General features: G+C 35.4%; 2 protein-coding genes across 4 annotated transcripts; one reads left to right on the forward strand and one right to left on the reverse strand.

Annotated features, from left to right (window-relative positions):
- The first annotated feature begins 7,811 nt into the window (after nt 1-7,811).
- On the forward strand, nt 7,812-11,261 carry LOC111891747 (phosphatidylinositol 4-phosphate 5-kinase 4). Its single transcript, XM_052764076.1, has 8 exons — nt 7,812-9,358; nt 9,447-9,614; nt 9,720-9,885; nt 9,983-10,099; nt 10,191-10,384; nt 10,449-10,546; nt 10,666-10,699; nt 10,827-11,261. Exons 1-8 carry the CDS (start codon nt 8,250-8,252, stop codon nt 11,098-11,100), a joined length of 2,160 nt encoding a protein of 719 aa, XP_052620036.1. The 5' UTR covers nt 7,812-8,249; the 3' UTR covers nt 11,101-11,261.
- A 2,818-nt stretch (nt 11,262-14,079) lies between these two features.
- Nucleotides 14,080-19,242, reverse strand: LOC111891701 (nonsense-mediated mRNA decay factor SMG7). 3 transcript variants are annotated; one of them, XM_023887770.3, is made up of 8 exons: nt 18,961-19,242; nt 17,829-17,979; nt 17,153-17,725; nt 16,960-17,082; nt 16,633-16,868; nt 14,832-16,560; nt 14,627-14,761; nt 14,080-14,504 (listed from the first exon to the last, which is right to left on the reverse strand). In XM_023887770.3, exons 2-6 carry the CDS (start codon nt 17,895-17,897, stop codon nt 14,853-14,855), a joined length of 2,709 nt encoding a protein of 902 aa, XP_023743538.1. In that variant the 5' UTR covers nt 17,898-17,979; nt 18,961-19,242; the 3' UTR covers nt 14,080-14,504; nt 14,627-14,761; nt 14,832-14,852. The 3 variants fall into 3 exon arrangements, with proteins under 3 accessions (XP_023743538.1, XP_042751372.1, XP_023743535.1); XM_042895438.2 differs by having other exon boundaries at nt 14,590-14,761; XM_023887767.3 differs by having other exon boundaries at nt 14,582-14,761.
- Between the last annotated feature and the right edge of the window lie 140 nt (nt 19,243-19,382).

Here is a 19,382-nt window from a genome sequence, read left to right on the forward strand (position 1 = left end):
TTTTCTCCCGTATTGTAGATGTCAAAGTTCGACAACTATGGTTTTCCCAAATCCCGTGGAACAAGCATTCCACATGAAGATGATATTCCACGATTCGATCGAGGAACAAGAGATCATACTTCACTTCCTCCTCCTCCTCCTCAAAATATTCTCCCTAACCCACAAGTTCAAAGGCTTGAAAAGTTCAAGATCACTCAAGCCCTTTTGGCAAGTAAACATAAAGAAGGAAAGTCAGTGTGTGCACACGTCCTAGGGATGAAGTCACACATTAATAGGTTAAGAATGTTGGGATCCGTTGTCTGTGACGAAATGGCTGTTGATTGGGTTCTTCACTCACTTCCTAACTCATATAGTGAGTTCGTAAGAGAGTACTATATGATGAACCGCGACGTGACCCTTATAGATCTCACATATATGCTTATTGATGTTGAATCAGCAATGGTTTGGCGCAATGGAAAAGCAAAGTTGATTGGTGAATCTGCCTTCAAGACCTCTATGGATATAGACAATGGCAACGAAAGACATGCTATGGTCGAAAATTTTGATCATAAGAGAAAGGCAATGTCTAAAGTAGTTCCATGTCATGTTCCAAAAGAGTCAATTTGCTTTTATTGACAAGAGAAAGGGCATTGGAGACGAAGCTGCCCCATTTACCTAAGAGATCTAAGAGATGGGAGAGTCGAAACGTATGGCTCTAATATAGGTAAAATCCATTAACTAACTCTTTTAAGCTTCTATTCTAGATTCTTAATACATAATGTGATAAGATTACAATTGATGTTTTGTAAGATCGAAGAAAAGAAAGGAAGCTTAAGGGAAGAAGTGAGCAAAATATAACCGTGAAGGAATGGATTTCGAGCGCATTTCTCGAAGATTAGATTATTGAGCTACTACTTAGAGTTAGAATTAGATTGCTAAGAAAAATGTATTAGCATAGTTTTTCAATGAATTGCATTGTAAGGACAAGTTTTTCCGCAATAAAATAAATTTTGATTTTTATTTATATTATCCTTACAATGGCGTATATGAAAAATTGATGTTAAAATGTTTCTATTATTAACAATAATGGATTTGGTTCTTATTATGTTATTTATGGAAAGTCGAGAATTTACCAAATAGGGAGAGTTTCTCATCGCCCAAGTTTCAATTGGACATAAACTTGGAATCATGCAACTTAGTCACACGATGAATGAGAAATTTTATATTTGGAAATTAGACTAATTCATTGACAAAGTGTCAAGTGAAGGACTAGGAGATCGAATACACAAAGTTGCGTGTTGATCAAGTCCATCATAAGAGTAACAAAGATATTCGTCATGTTTTACTAAAAGTTTAGTAAATGTGATTATACTTACAAGATTAAGTGTAATTATGAATTGATTGAAAAGGTTTAAATCAATAGCAAAACGAATAAGAAGAATCAAGTAGGTAGAAAGATAAAAGTTTCTCCATTCTAAGAAGAAGGGAGAGTAGCTTTTATGCTTTATGATAGGTCTTAATGATTAAGAACCATATCTCAATTGATCCTGTAAGTAAATCTTAGCACAATTGTATGTTTAAGAAGAGGAATCAAGGATTGAAGAAATGGTTAAATCAAGAAGTCTATCATACTTCGTTCCAATGACAAGTCTTAAAGTTAAGATTGTGACAATGAGTGAAAAGTATTAAAGGTTTATAACATTCATCAAATATGGAAAGTTGTGATGTCTTGGATAAGACAAAGACCAACTAGAACCAAGAGTCTTGATAAAAGCTACACTAACTCTTGAATATTTGTTTGTCAAGAAATGTTCATTGACAAGAGAATCTTATATGTCAAGGAGTCAGTGGGAGTCTTATTGGTCTTGAAAGGTTTCAAGAACAAATAAAATAAACCTTATCAATCATCACTAGCACACGAGTTGAGGTTTACAACCTATCGTGTTGACATTATTTTGTTTCTGTGCCGTTCCAATTGATTTAATTATGCATGAGAGTCCTATGAGTTCTCATTTGAATGCATAAAAGGCAAGGACCTTGATCAATGGAAAGTACATTGATAAGAAAAGGTGAGCTGCTTAACTACTTGGAAGACATGGTGGGCAGCTGTGCTACCATAAGGCAAGAAATCAAGATTAAGAAAGTTCGGTCCATATGAGTTTGAATTTGTCGTAAACTTTGGTTTTAACAAATTCACATGGATAGGAACACATACACCGCTCAAATCTAAGTGTCATAAGATTTCCTCCTTCATGAAAATGATTGTGAGGAAATGCTTTCACTAAGAAAGATTTTAGGAAAATAGTGATTGTAAAATTGCATTCTCGAATTCGATTATGGTTACGGTATCCCTTTCCATAATTTGAATTGTGAGGTTTGGCAATTAGTCTTAATTGTTTAGACACGCATATGAATTATCTAAGGAAAAGGTGTATAAGTTCAAGAAGCCTTGATAAAAGATTATCAAAGCATTAAGTATTAGAAACATGGACTTAAGAAATTCAATAGGTATTGTTTTTCTGAAAGTTAAGCTGTTTCTGAATACATGTCAAAGCTAGTGGGAGCATAAGTGTTATGTTTTATAGTAATCATCATAATAGTGGGAGCATAAAAGTTATGATTGTATGATTATTAAGGCACGTATTGCAAGTTGGCAATATTAATTATAGAAAACAAGAGTTATACCTTGCAAAGTCGTAAGGTTTGTAAAGTTGTTTTGCTATAATTAAGGGAGAGAATATTATGCTTCATTTCAAATCTAAAGGATTAGGTTGAGAAATGTTAATAAATTTAGTCAAGGGTACATAGTGTGTTCTTAAAATTTCGATTACGATTACGGCATTCCTCTTCACAATTCGAATTTTGAGAACATAGCAAATAAAACATTATGTGTCGTGTCCCATACGCTTCGGGTATAGGATCGATTGCAAATGCTTTAATGTTTGACCATTCTAAAATTTTCCAAATGTCTAGCGCATTTAGAGGGAAAAAGGACTAGAATCAGTTTTGACGAAAATAATTAAACAACTATCAAAGGACAATCCAAAGTTCGACGAGGATTGGTTGCTTGTGAGTAGTTGGAAGTATAGTATTAGAAAATATGGAAATGTTTCCATATTGGATGGACCATATCGACTCTATTATGAATAGAAAAGATTCTATTAAGAATGAGTTGTCATATGGAACATATGGAAGTGTGTCCATATGGGGAATTGAATATTGAAAATCTATGTCTAGATTAGAAACTTTTATGTAAAAGGATGTTCAAAGGAATGTACTTTGAGTGAGAGACATCATATCTAAGGAATTGTCTTGTAACAATCTCCGATAGAGAACTTTGTAATATCATTGGCAATAGTCTTTGTGACTTTGGTGCAGTGAAATCACAAAAGGATCATTGCATAAAATGTTAGAATCTAGCATATTTTATAAGTAGCAAGAATTTGATATTCTCACACTTATGAAAAAGGATTTGGAGTTGTGAAATGAGAATGATTGGAAATGTGTTCAATTTGATCTATTTCACAAAAGTAAGAACCATAGGTAAACATTGTGTGCATGCTAAGAGCATGGGACAAGTGTAATAATTCAAGTAAGAAGTTGATTACCCGAAACGACAAATAATGAGTAATCGATATGGTGATAAATAAAAGGAGATTTTTTTTATACTCAAAGGTTTGAGGCCATATGGGATTAGTATTATTCTTGTGTTTCACATTTGCATGTTTTGACTTCCTGAATAATTTAATTGGTTAAGAACAGTCAAATTATTCGAACGGGCCACAGTCGTTTATATGTTGGAATTAGGTATGAATGAAGACTGTCGTGAATTGGTGTGTGGATTGTCTAAAAGAGTATTAGACATAAGCAAATGTTTGTTGCAACGTTCATGAGTGCTTATGAATATGATTTGAGCATTGGATTAAACCCACGCTCACTTGGATCACTCCATGAATTGTATCACGAGTGATTGGTGAGACGATAACATCTTATATTCTTGAAACCGAGATGTGTAAGTTGTATCTTGCAAATCGGTTGCACATTGATGATATATAAATGCACTAGTAACTTGGTGTTATAAAACATATTGTTGTGTGTGATTCGGTGAGTAAGTGCAAGCGAGCATTGAGTCAAAGTTTATCCGTTCCTTTTATCCAAAGTAGGATAAAAGTGATATCTTTGGGCCCCTCGATGATTTAGTGATGACAAACGTAAATGCTCAGCCAGGCTAGGGCTAATCTGATTTGTTCAATTAGTCAGTCGATAAATCGGGAATCGAGATATAATACAAAGAGAATGATTTGAAATCATACCTCATATGATATCTAGAATGGAGGAATATATGATCCCTTATCTAAGGACACGCGTATCTGATAGGATCAGAGTTGACAGCGGCTTTGGAAAGCTACGATTGCAGATCAGGATCTGAAGTCATACGCATAATAGTTATTAGACTTATCCAAGTGGGAGACTGTTGGATTAGTGTCTAAGTCCATAACTATTTTGGTACGTACTTGACCCGATGGTGCATGGTCCTTTTGGGTTGCCTTCACCCAAGCAACTTGATAGGATGAATTATGGAGAGAAAGGATTAAATAGGATTTATTAATATATTATGAGAATAATATATTAAAGGAGAATTCATATTGTTTAATTAATATTAGTCAATAATTAATTGGTAATTAGTTTTGTGACTAAAAGAGATTAATTGAACTTAAGGGACTGGAATTGTAATTATAAGATAAATGCAATTTGGGCCATGGATTGCCTTTTATTATAAGGTGGACGAATTCTATGGGGGAAGCCCATATGAAATCGTCCAAGGCTTTAAGAAAGGGCTCCATGGGTTGCTTAGGGCTTAAGCATCCAAATTAGGGTTTCCTTGTTAGATAACCCTAATTGCCTCACTATATATAGATCCCTTAAGGACCAAAAACGTGGACAAGCATCTTGCTAGGGTTTTCACACGGTTTTGGCAGCCTCTATCCTCTCTCTCCTCTTCATCCTCTTGGTTATGTGCTACTTGGAGTCTAGATTAACAACGTTAATTTATAAGTGTATGTTTTAGAATTGTACACGGTTTTAGAATAAGTGACTCTAAGCCTTCCAAAGTCAATTCAATGAGGAATTGGGATTGTTATTACTACATAACAATCAAGGTAATATCTTAAACCTAATTATATGTTAATATCGATTTCCATATGCTAGAATTAGGGTTTATAGCCTTGGATAACTTGCATGTACAATAGAGAAACCTAGATCCAAGCATTAGGGTTTGTATGAGCACATAGGATGTTCTTAGGACCATAACCCATCATTTACGTATCCTCCAAGGCTTCGTAGAAGCCTTAGTAAGCTCTACTAAAACCATCCCTATGAGACAGGTTCTAGAACTCTTCATTGCTCAACTTTTGAACAATATCACATTTAGTCCCAACACTTCCAATTAATTTAATTAATCACATAATTAATTCCAATTAATTTCTGATTAATTCTAAATTAATAATTACTATTTTTAATTAATATATTAATCATATAATATATAAATAAATTATCCTCTTTCTCCAAATGTAATTCTTTTCAGTTGCTAGTTTTGAGGGAAACCCAAAAATGACTTTGCTTTTATTTCAAGAATATAGCAATTTAGCTATTGACTTAGACACCTAAATCAACAGTCTCCTACTTGGATAAGCATGTAACTACAATTGTAAGTATAGACATTGAAGTAAAAAGTAAAGTGTGTTTTCCAAAGCCACTGTCTAACTCTGATTCAAACCAATTATCGACCCTAAGAAAACTGATCAGTTATTCATTCGTTCTTCAACATATCGTATGGACACGAGACATGGATAAAAATCAATCTCATTGTCCACGATTATGTTTCTCGATCTCCCGATTTGTAAAGACTATATTAGACTTCAATTGAACATATCAATTAGTCCTGGCTAGGACCAACACTATATATGCTCAGCATCAAATCATCGAGGGGCCCAAAGATATCGAGGGGCCCGATTTGTAAAGACTATATTATTTGGTCTACCCTAAAACAAAATTTTGGCTATGCCACTAGCGAGATGTTTGTTTCAATCCATAAATGGATTTCTCAAGATTACACAATCTATCAGAATACTAGGTATGTACAAAACCCTCTAGTTAACCCATGTAGACGTCCTCAGATAGCTTCTCATTAAGGAAGACGGTTTTAACATCCATCTGCTAAATTTCATAATCATATAATGCAGATATAGCAAGCATAATCCTGATAGATTTTATCTTAGCTACTAGTGAAAATGTCTCATCATAGTCAACCCATTGGGTTTGAGTAAAGCCCTTTGCAACCATCCTAGCTTTGAAAGTGGGTAATTTCCCATCCATGTCAGTCTTCTTATTGAAGATCCATTTGCACCTGACTGTCTTAGGACCAGGTACATGATCAACCAAGTTCCACACTTGGTTATAATACATGGACTGAATCTCACTCTCCATTACCTCATTCCATCTAGCAGCCTCAGGGCCTGCCATTTCATCCTTGTAATTAGCACAAGTTTTCTCTCAAAAATAACTCACAAGCTCACACAAGGTATTAGGGTTTCGAGATTTAGGGTTTGGGACTTAAAGGTTGTAAATGAGGCCAGCCTTTGGATGTTAAGGTGTTTAAATAGGGAGCTAAACCTTGAAAATTAGGGTTTCACTATGTCAGTCCTACTCGTCGAATTGAGGCTCTCAACTCGTCGAGTAGACTTTACATCCCGCGTCCAAATTCCATTCCTACTTGGCGAGTTTGGGGCCTCCAACTCGCCGAGTTTCCATACAAAAGTGAATAAAGATTGATTTAAAATACATATCAGGAACCGGACGTTAGATATTTATTATAACTTTCTTGCACCTCTACATGAGAACGTTTGTACATTCATTAAGTATCTATCATGGGTCCCTTTGGTTGGTAGTGGTTCAATCAACCATTAGGAAATGGGTTGATATCGAAACAAATATAACAATCTTTATTTTCATAATGTCAAAAACCATATTCAGATGAACTCATTTTATAGTGAATAAGATATTGTTTGTATTTAAATAAGTTGGTAGGTGGAAAATAAATATTGTTAGATGAATTTATAAATAAAGTGGTATGTGGAAAGTAACTATTTTGTAATTATACTAAAAATGTCACCTTAACTGATCATTTGCATATGAAAGTTGTCGGTTTATAGATGTCATATGTGTAATGGTGAGAAAATGAGATTTTCGTATATTGTAGGTATTATTTCCGAAATTTCATCTTTGAATCGGTCACAAATTTTTTAAACAAATTAAAATGTTAACTTCTCGGATGACTTCACCAATTTCATAAATGGCATCTACGAAATTGATGACTATTTTGAAAATTAGAATTTGTTTGAATTTTGAAAAGTGATAAATAAGATTAGTCTCATTGATTGATGACTATTTTTGAAAATTAGAATTTGTTTGAATTTTGAATTTCGTAAATGTATCTATGAAATTGATGATTATTTTGGGAAATTAGAATTTGTTTGAATTTTGAAAAGCAAAGAATAAGATTGGTCTCATTTATCCTTTTTCACTTTATTTTTATGGTAGATAAGTGATATTTTCATTAGTTTTACAACATGGTGCACATTGGGGATCATTGCAAATTAAAATGACATTTGGTATTTCTGTAGCTGTCTTTAAATATGAATAACTGGCAAAATTTCAGTCTTTGTCTTCTGCCCATATCTCCACATGTCATGCCAATAGATCTATCATTTCTTGCATGAATAAGTCAATTTCCCTTCATGCAGGTTTTCCATCTTATAATATGCTATATTAGTAATTAAAATTAAAATATTGTTCAATTAATTTGCTTTTCACATCTTAATGTACACGGATGCAATCCAGCTGTGACAGAAAAACAGGAGCTTAATACCCTTAGCATTGGCTGTCCTTTGATTTGATTACCAGAAACATAGGGAAAATAAACCAGAGAGAGAGAGAAAGAGAAAGATAGAGAGAACAGAAAGAAAAATAGAGAGAGAAAGAGAGGCCATTACCAATCTTGCATGCTGTTTCGAGGGTTTGATTCTTGTTTTCATCGTAACATCTATGTTTATGATTATTGTCAGGGAAATAGATCATGTTCTATTTCATGGAATTCATGATATTTTGTTTCAATAAACGAGATCCATCCTGATAATTAAGCATCATAATTAGGATTGGATGCTTAAATATTCAGAACAAAAAATTCATGATCAAATTGATATCGACACGTCATGAAGGCATGGGAGGCAACAATCCGGAAAACACAACAAGCGAAGAAACAAGCCACCAACATCTTTGGGTCAGCCCATGTGGCCCACGTAGACGATGAAGACACCGATCAACTTGAGAATCATGCTGCTGGGGAGATCTACCACGCTGAAAGATTCCTATCAAACGGAGACTACTACACCGGAAACTGGTCGGAAAACTTCCCTCATGGTTTCGGTAAGTATTGGTGGACCGATGGCTGCATGTATGTAGGCGACTGGTGTCGTGGAAAAACCATGGGAAGAGGCACATTCAGTTGGCCTTCAGGAGCCTCTTATGATGGCGAATTCAAGAGTGGGTATATGGATGGAGAAGGCACCTACACAGGCCCCAACGGAGACACATACAGAGGGCATTGGGTCATGAACTTGAAACATGGACATGGGGTGAAGGAATACACCAATGGAGATACGTATGAAGGCGAGTGGTGTAGAGGATTACAAGAAGCTAATGGAAAGTACAATTGGAAAGGTGGAAGTCATTACGATGGCGAATGGAAAAACGGAACCATGTCTGGGAAGGGTAAATTGATCTGGCCTGATGGAAGCATGTACGAAGGGGAATGGGAAGAATGTTTACCAAAAGGAAATGGAACGTTTCAATGGGCAGATGGGAGTTCTTATGTCGGAAATTGGAGTACAGATTCAGGAGAGCAGGACTTGACATTTAATCCTTCATCTGACGATGTTAAACATGATCCACAAGAAGTTTTTGATGTTTATCTCAAGGATTGCTTTATTTCCCCTCAAGATAAAGTTCCGATCTTGCCATCACAAAAGAAACTAGCAATTTGGAGATCTTCTAAAGGAACTGAACCTTCAGTTAGACCAAGAAGGATGTCTGTTGATGGGAGATTGGATGCAAGTATGGACAAAGACCTTGCTAGAATGCGGATGTTGGATGACACAGAAAGGACCATGAAAGCTAGGGATGATGCATCGTTAATATCTGGTAATGCGTTATCTGAAGGAAGTCCAATTCGGCTTCCAAAAGTTGTAAAGAAACAAGGCGAGACCATATCTAAAGGGCATAAGAATTATGAACTTATGCTTAATTTGCAACTAGGGATCAGGTTATATAGTTCCAATCTTTTTGTTTCGTTATCTTGTTTAAAACTTTTTCTGCTTTGAATTATTCTAATGAAATCCAGTTGTGTGTAGGCATTCTGTAGGAAGACCAGGTCCAGTTCCCTCCTTAGACTTGAAATCTTCTGCTTTTAATCCAAAAGAGAAAGTTTGGACAAGATTCCCACCAGAGGGATCTAAATACACCCCTCCTCATCAATCTTGTGAATTCAGATGGAAGGATTATTGCCCCTTAGTTTTCAGGTAATTAAACACTTTATAACATTTTCCCACCTTTTTTATTAAAAAATAGATGTAATTAATTAGACGATGAATATATGATGCATGATTTCATGAACATGTGTATAGGACATTAAGGATGTTGTTCAAGGTGGATGCAGCTGATTACATGTTATCAATATGTGGGAACGATGCCCTTCGAGAGCTGTCTTCCCCTGGAAAGAGTGGAAGCTTCTTTTACCTCACGCATGATGATCGCTACATGATCAAAACCATCAAAAAAGCTGAAGTCAAAGTAAGATTTTGAATCTTAATTAATCAAATGAACGTTCCGATTCTTTACGTAGTTGAGTTTCATGGGGTTAATTTGTTTTATTTGAATCATTATTTAGGCTATACTAAGGATGCTATCGGCATACTACAACCATTTTCGCTCATTTGAGCATACCCTACTCACCAAGTTCTACGGATTACACTGTGTGAAGTTAACTGGTCCAGCACAAAAGAAGGTTTGATTAAATACATCATATATAGCATCCATCCATTCTTTAGATGTATCACAAAAGAACATTTTGATCAATTTGTTAGTGCATGATTTAGGTACGTTTTATCATCATGGGAAACCTTTTCTGCACCGATCACGTCATTCACAGACGATTCGACTTAAAAGGGTCTTCCCTTGGTCGGATCACGGATAAACCCGAGTCAGAAATCCAGACCACCACTATACTTAAAGACCTTGATCTCAACTTCATGTTTCGATTGGAGAAAACTTGGATCGAAGAATTTAGAAGGTAAAGATTCAGTTTGCTCTTTCTTTCAAAAGGGTGGTTAAGAATTTGTGTAAATCATGTTCAGGCAAATCGATAGGGATTGTGATTTTCTCGAGCAGGAGAGAATCATGGATTACAGCCTCTTGGTTGGTCTTCACTTCAAAGACACAAATAGCGACTTAGGTACCTCAGTTGCTAATCTATCCTTGTAATTTCCTTAATTTATATATATGTACACATGAACGCTAGTGTCAAATATCGATTGAAAGCTCTAATATATTTTAATCTTAATGGTGGCACAGATGATTCGGCATACCATGTTTCAGACCCTGGAGGGTAATATATATACCACCATTCTTATAACGAAATATTATGGTGACAACTTCGATAATAATTAACTGTATGTTTCGGGGTGAGATTTAAGAAATTGTTTTCTTTTTTTGTTGCTACGATATGATTGCAGGTCGAAGTTAGGAATCAGCATGCACACACGAGTTGAAAAGATGGAGAGAAAGAACGAAATGGAGCTAATAGGTGAACCAACGGGGGTGTGTTATGATGTTGTAATGTTTTTTGGTATCATAGACATACTTCAAGACTATGACATCACCAAGAAACTCGAGCATGCTTACAAGTCCTTCCAATACGACCCAACATCCATATCAGCCGTTGATCCTCGAAATTATTCTAGACGTTTTCGTGATTTCATACTCAAAATTTTTATAGAGGACGAGTAGAGATACATCGATTACATTTGATAAGAATGTGCTATTTCACTAGTCTTCTTCTGTATATAGGAACTCTAATCCCAATTGTTGGGAGGCTCAAGGGATCGTCGAGAGTCTTGGCGTTTCTGAAAAGCCATTATTGTTTCATTATTGTATAAAAATTTTCTTGATTTGCGTTCTTGTATTAGCTACTTCTTATCATCCGAAAATGATGATAGAAAAACCAACCAAAACATTTCCGATAAAAAATGAGATAAGGATTGACATAGACCTGGAAAACATGTTGTGTAGCATCAGGTTCGTGTGAAGTCGAAACATTAAAAGGGTTGGGATACTTTGACCCTAATTCGTCCTATCTAACTACCGTGTCATTTCAACTTGTTTATTTCTATTTCCGTGTCAGGTTGCGGGTTAGGGTTTTGATCTTGTAAATGTGTCGGTTCGAAACACTAAACAAGTTAAAAGAGTTAGAGTTGGGAGGTGAAATGAGTAAATACATAGTAAGTTTAGAGGGCAAAATGGAAAGAGTACGAGTATGGGATATGGATAGGTAAGGTTATGAGGAGGGAGTGATCAAGGGGACTGTGAAGTACAGGAGAGAACGGAAAAACTAAAAATGAAGTCTTGACCTAGGCGGCTAAGGGGTAGTTTGATGTCTCTTAACATGACTCAATCAAATCTAATTCAATCAGCAACTATCAAACAACTCATAAGTTGTTTAATTTTTGTGTCGTGTTGTGTCAATTTGTTTAATTAAACGATTTTAAATCTTTTACCTATATATATTTATTTTGTGTCAAGATCGTATAAGGTTACCATGTCGTGTTAGTTTATGTCACCTCTAGGTTAACATTTACTTGTAGCTAGTGCAATTCTCCAAAAAAGGATTTTATGTCCATGTTTCCTTAAGACCAAAATGTCTTTTGGCAACTAGAATATGGTTTATGGTGGAGTTTTGGTATATTTCAGTTCAACATTATACAATGTTTCTTAATGATTAGAGAACCTTGGCATTGTGGGCTATTGTTCTTCTAGAGTCGTATTGTTGGAAATATGGAAGGAAAATGATGCATTAATAATCAATATTGTTGGATATTTTGAGGATCGTGTAGGTCAATTTCCTCAATAAAAATTGTGGCCTTATGCATAGGTTCCTAAAATATGGTGGAGTTTTGGTATATTTCAGTTCAACATTATACACTGTTTCTTAATGACTAAAGAACCTTGCCCTTGTGGGCTATTGTTCTTCTAGAGCCGTATTGTTGGAAATATGGGAGGAAAATGATGCATTAATAATCAATATTGTTGGATATTGTGAGGATCGTGTAGGTTAATTTCCTCAATCGATATTGTGGCCTTATGCATAGGTTCCTAAAATATGGTGGAGCTTTGGTATATTTCAACTCAACATTATACAATGTTGCTTAATGACTAAAGAACCTTGGCCTTGTGGACTATTGTTCTTCTAGAGTCGTATTGTTGGAAATATGGGAGGAAAGTGATGCATTAATAATCAAATATTGTTGGATATTCTGAGGATCGTGTAGGTCAATTTCCTCAATCGATATTGTGGCCTTATGTATAGGATTCCTAAAAATTGGTGCAAATAATGCATAAGATGGAACTTCACGTTTTTAGGCACCATATAGAAGTACTAAACTCATGTATAAGCGTTCAAATTCATGGAAGTGCAACAAAAATGTGGTACATTATATATATATATATATATATATATATATATATATATATATATATATATATATATATATATATATATATATATATATATATACACACACACACACATCTACCTTCGGGCTTCGGTAACTATAAAATTGATAATTATGAGGAAATGTTAATTTTTCAGAAGTTACGAACAGTTAGAGACTAAGAATTCCATGAGAAGGGGCATCACCTTCTCATATGCTCACACGTTCATAATTTAACATCTCATTTAATGAATTGGCGGCGGTAAACCATGGTGTAGTTATCCTGTAAGAGTTAGTTGTAAGATAATAACTTTTGGATATGTTGGTAAAATAATCCAATGAAAAGTCGTGGTGTTTCGAAAAGATTTGTTGATTTTGTATTAATAAGTTGTTAGTTGATATCTGATGTTTGAGACCATGAAATCATGACTTAATGAAATCAAATGATTAATTCTTGATCATAAAATGGATCCACGACAAAATAGAACATCTAAGCGAAAGAATTGGCTAAAACAAAGTCTGCAAGAGAAAGATATGCACATTTGAAGTTGGAGGCTTAAGTTAATAGAAATACCACTCTAAATGTGCATTTGCACGATCGTGTAATGAGTTACACGACCATCTAACTAATTCAAAGTCCAAAAATGAGTATAATACTTATGCTTCTCATTTCACTCGTACACTTCTGGAGAGATAAGGAAGGATGATCTTAAGACTTAAGAGTCTTGCACCTACGATTGAAGCAAAATCCAAGGGAGTTTCAAGGAAATCAAACATCAAACACTACTACTTAGATAAAGAGGTATCATCTTCTTCTTGTAAGCTTAACTAAGCTTTAATGGCAAAATTGAAAAGGGTGACGAAACCCTAGTTTAATGATTATGTTTTCAAGCATTATATGTCTAACTATGGTTGTTTACCTGAAATTGAAAATGATAATCATGAACCTTAGATTGCATGATTTGTATAAATGAAATTGAACTTATGTCTTGATCGATTAAGACATAGACAAGTTATTCATGAAGTTCAACAAGTTATATCTACTAAATAGATTTATGGAATGGGATTAAGCTCTATGAATATGGTGAGCGTTGGCTTAAGTTTATGGAAGATCAGGTTGTACTTGTGTTTATTAAACCAACACTAAATTTGATGTTTGTAAAATGTTCCATTAGGTTGCTTCTTGATGTTACATTCCATGCAGACCAGACACTAGGTAGTGTGCCACAAGATCTTGAAGTATATAGCAAACAGGATGAAAAAAGAAAAGTTGCAAACATAATAATAATAATAATAATAATAATAATAATAATAATACCAACACATCAACTTCAATCATCACGACCCACAATACAAGCGTTCCATAGTCGCTTATAGCAAATCTTTATAACAAAAACAAAAACACAAGAAAACGAAGTTTAAAAAAAAAAAAAAAAGACTTGGATCCACAGTGTTACTGTTGTTGATTTCTTCTAAGATATCCCCTTCCATTAGACAGACACATAATAATAATAATAATACCTTATATGATTGATAAGCAGGAGGATAAAAGCTTCAATCAATCCTCCCATTGTTTGTGATACTCATACATACATCTCCAAAAACACTGATTTCATCATATCATATCATACCCACAAAAGTTTTCAGATTCTTCCCACAGACTCTTATCATTCATTCATTCATCCAATCTGGAAAACTCGGCACCTGCATAAATAAATTAATATGACATGACATGAATCAGAAACAAAAGAAGTAAATGCAAAAATATGAACAAGAGAAACCTATTAACCAGCAGATGCCTGCAGTAATCCAAACCAAACCAATACCATCCAATCCATGCTTCCTCCAATAAAAGCTTTTTTAAAAATCACATTCACATTGATTGCATATCTGATGGCTGAACTGGTCGTACCAGGACACTCCACTTCACTCCACATCCACCTTAGTAGATTGTTCAACACCTACATAACCTTTTATTAGAAACACCTTTAACCAAAAAATAAAAAAAACATCACATCCATACATACATACCATCTATGCTCCATAACATCATCACACAAAGAAACGACCTTCCCACAACGATTGTCCCTGGTATTGCTGAGGCAGTGCAATAAACTCTTCATTCCCTTTTTTAACTTGATGCTGCTGCTGCATTGCTTCTTGTAGATTCCCATTCCCACGTTCTGTTGGAATCTGATAACCACCAACCCATCCACCATTACCATTCTGTTGTTTCTGTATTCCATTCTCAGCCTCAGCCACAGAGGAAACTTGTTTACCAGGGAATGGAAAGCTTTCCATTCCCAACGGCATCTTCCTTGTGTTCAAAAGCTTGTTTGGTTGCGGCAAACACCTCCAGGAATTACCGATTCCAATTCCATTGTTGTATCCAGAATAAGGTAACTGGTACCCATCTAACCAGCTATAATCATCCACAGGTTGATTTTCATTTCCAATTCCATTCCTTAGGTTAACACCATACAGTGGCTGAGGCTGAGTACCAACAGTGTTGTTGAATCCAGGTGGTGGCCCATAATGTCGTATGGGCCGGCTCACTGGACTCTTAATGGGCTTTGCCTTTGAAGGAACGCTGCCAAAACTAGGTGCTGCTGATGTCATCACCGAATCAAACTTGGATGGTATGATAATACTTTCAGAATCCTGGAAACCAACAGACGACATTCCTCCTGAATGTTTTTCAAATTCTTTTCCTCCCAACAAGTTGAGATTTGAAAACAAACCATTTTCAATAAATTCTTCTGGTTGTTCAAGTTGCGAATCCTGCACCATGTTTTCATTGACAGAAGATGCACATGCTTCATGTGGTGGCATTGAGACAGCCACAGGGGCAGGATTGTCAATAAGTTTTGAAGGAAACACCAAACCATCTGTATCTGTATGTGTATGTGTATGTGTATGTTTCTCAGGTACAGAGGGTTTGAAGACAATAACCTCATCATCTTCCTCCTCTTCACATTCTAATTTTTCTCCAATGTTTTCAGTGGAAACTTGGTTGTTATTTTGTGGCTCAACACCAAAGAGAAACTGTTTGGATTTAGAATCAAAATAGAATCCTTGCTGTTGCTTCCCAACACCAACATTCTTACTATTATTGGTAAGAGCCTTTCCAGCAGCTACAATCCGTTGTACGCGTGCCTTCTTTTCCTTATTTTCATCCAAATAATTTGTTCTTGTAAAGTCAAGAACGAGTTGACCAGAAACAAGTGGAAGGAAGCCCCTCAATTCCATGTCTTCAGGCAATGCAAGACGAGTTTCATCTCCACTTTCATTAACCACTTGAGACACAATCAAAAGCTTGTTGAGAAAAGAAACAAATTGGTTCCAAAATAAGGATCTAGCAGCAACCTGTTTCTCCTCCATTTCATTTGTGGATGCTAAATCCTCTTTACAAGAAACAAGCCATTCAACAAAAATCATGATTCCAGGGAGTAAAAAGCTTGCACATGGGTCGTTTAACTGGATGCATCTTTCAAGTATGAGTGCCATGAAATCGAATATTGCAGCAAATGCGTTTTGAAGGACAACAGAACGTTGAAGAATCTCTGCGTATGATTGGTGTTCTGTTTCCTTTTTGTTTACATTGTAGACAGTGAATATCATGATTGCTATGAATCTGGTTATGAAGAGTTTACACTGCTCATAATCTGAACCAAAATTGAACACCTCATCTTGTCCGGATGATAGTAGCTGAAGAAAATCACTCCTCGCCACTGAGAAAACTTCCAAAAAAGTCTCCAAACTGTAGGAAGATGGTAATATGGAAATAAGCTTTATTGAAAATAAAAACTAAAACTGAAATTAATGTATATACCTTGTGCGAGTAAAAAGGATGCCATTTAGTCTGACAAATCGAATACTGAAGGCTTTAAGAGTTTCAGGCATTGTAGTAGATTCTCTTTCAACAACAAGATTTGGTTCTGTTTTCCTATCTTTTGATGAAACCCATGTTTCACCTTTGTTTCTTCCTTTCCCGGGCACCCGGGCTGGTGCTTTCTTGTTAGGGGCAGCTTTTGAATCTCCAAGAAGCTGGCAGTAGCTTTGACGATTCTGCCAAAAATTCCATACAACTTTCTTTGATTACTAAGATTGTAAACATAACATATTTGTCAATGTTCCAAGTTGTAAGAAAGTAACATACCTTCTCAAATGCAATAATTAAATTGTCTCTTGCAGTAGTAAAAGGGGTATCAACTGCTAAACTTCGAAAATAACGGTAAACAGCCAAAAGTTCATCTCCAGAATAGGATGCAAGAATAGCAAGCTGAGAATACATTACAACAAACAGATTATTATTATTATTCTATAAAAAAAATGATTGAAAGTAAACAGACCTGATGATGAGGATTGCCACTTGAAGGCCAAAGAGTAGCAGCTTGCTTATAGTAACTTGAAGCTGCAGCAAAATCACGTGTTTTTGAATCACCTTCACCATATAACCCTTTATAGCGAGCAAGGTCTCCAAGGTAAATAAAGCATCTATGGCATGATATCAAGCCTTTCTTCATGTCAACATCATTTTGTGGATCATCTGAAATATGACCTAAAGACAACCCGTATTTTGCCCTAATTTTCACCATCAAATCATGGTAAAATCCAGTAGCTTCAGAAAGAAAGGTCTTGAATTGGGAACGGATTTTAGTGATTCGGGCAGGCCCTGGTCGGGCAGGGGCAGGGGCGGGACCTTTTGTGTTTTGTGCTTGGGCAGCACTGTAGTGTGCCCGCAACTCCTCAATGCGTTTGTAATGCAACTGCCATAGAGCATATTCAATGTCATGTTGTTCAGAGAAGACATGGTCTTCAAGAAGGATAGATTCGTAATTTTCTCGCATTTGTTGCCATGCATTTGGATCTGATGGGATTTTTGCTTGTGCTGCTTTTCTACGCTTACTTTCCAACTCAACATTCTACAAGGAAACAACAAATGAGATCACCAATCAAGAAAATATCATAAGTGTGTTTGTTAACTTCATATTAGTAACATAATGCTAATGATCATGGATAGAATACCTTGTTGTAAAGAAGTTGAGCTCGATCCCTTGACAAATTACTCACAGTGTTATTCATTGGAATAGTCATTGTCCATCAAACAAGTGTGACAAGACTTGGCTCCAAAAGATCTGATCTGAACAGCTACATTCAACATTTACTCACCAATTAACTGCATCGCACATAATATCTTGATCAAGTCAATAATGCCAACTTCCCACAAATCTTGATATGTAAAATATGTATACAGTTACTCCCTAAATACTTTGTGGCCTTATAGAAATATTTGGCTTGCTTTACAGAAAATGTTTCAAAACAACGTGTGCAAAAGTACACATATTTTACTTTGAAAAAAATGATGATGAAAGCACTACTGCACCATTTGATTATGACTTCATATCCAAACTTTCAATGGGATGTAACATGCAACAAAAGAGGAAAAATCAATGAATAGTATATAATCTTTAGAATGACTTACAATAGCCTGAATCCTACACCTACTGTTTTGAAACAAAAATATTTGGTTGCCTAACAATCTGTAATGTTTTTTTAACAAATGCATATCTAAATGTTGCATACTATAAATTCTCAAGCCATTCAAAAGCCCCATTCAGTCAATCTGTCAAAAAATTCATCCACATACTTCTAGGATATGCTAATTGCAATCAAGAACTAAATGCAACTACTCTGGATATTAAAAGATTCAACAGAAGATATTCAATCTTTGTGGTTTCACCACCACCATCAAGATTCTTGAAACCTAAAAACTTTGCAGAATACTACACAACCTAGCCGCTTCTGATCGCCAGAAGTATGAAGGTTATCACCGAAGAGAATCTCACATTCGCGCTTGAAAATCAGATGACGTCATTCCTCAACATGCATAAACAACGATAGCCATTCCAAAAACTTATGAAACCCAATCAACCCTCAACACACACGTAACCAACAAGCGAAAACAGCAACGTAATCATCCGTCAAAACTCAAAATAAACAAGCGGAAAAAAGAAACCCTAATCGTAAACCACAAATGGAAAGATAACAAGATACCAATACAATCACACGACCACACATAAACCATCAAAACCTATATACGTGATTCAATGATTTACTACATATATCAATCCGATCATTAGAGGGTTAAAGGTTATACCTATTCAGAATCAGATCTGGATGAATCACGTAAATCTCGACAAAAGAAAATCACGATGCAATCTTCAACAATCGCCTTAATTCGGATGTGGGGGTTGATTTTTGAGAGCCTTATTAGAAAATCTGCAGCGCTTGTAATTTATTCAATGATGTTTGAATGTTAACGGCGGAGGCGGCGGAAGAGGAAAAGGCAAATAGGAGGAGGAAAATCATATCGGTGGTGGTTGATATGGTCGTTTCTTGGTTGGGTTTGGGTCTAGTCGGCCATGACTCGATTTTGTCTAAACTTTTATTTTATTATATATACACAAACACACATTGTTTTTATCTAATTTTTTTTTCAGTTTTTTAAAAATCAGAATTATTGAGTTTGTGTATTTTCTCACGATAAAAGAATTTTAAACACGTCAAATATTATAATAT

This window comes from Lactuca sativa, chromosome 5, assembly GCF_002870075.4.
Source record: "Lactuca sativa cultivar Salinas chromosome 5, Lsat_Salinas_v11, whole genome shotgun sequence".
NCBI classification, from domain to species: Eukaryota; Viridiplantae; Streptophyta; class Magnoliopsida; order Asterales; family Asteraceae; genus Lactuca; species Lactuca sativa.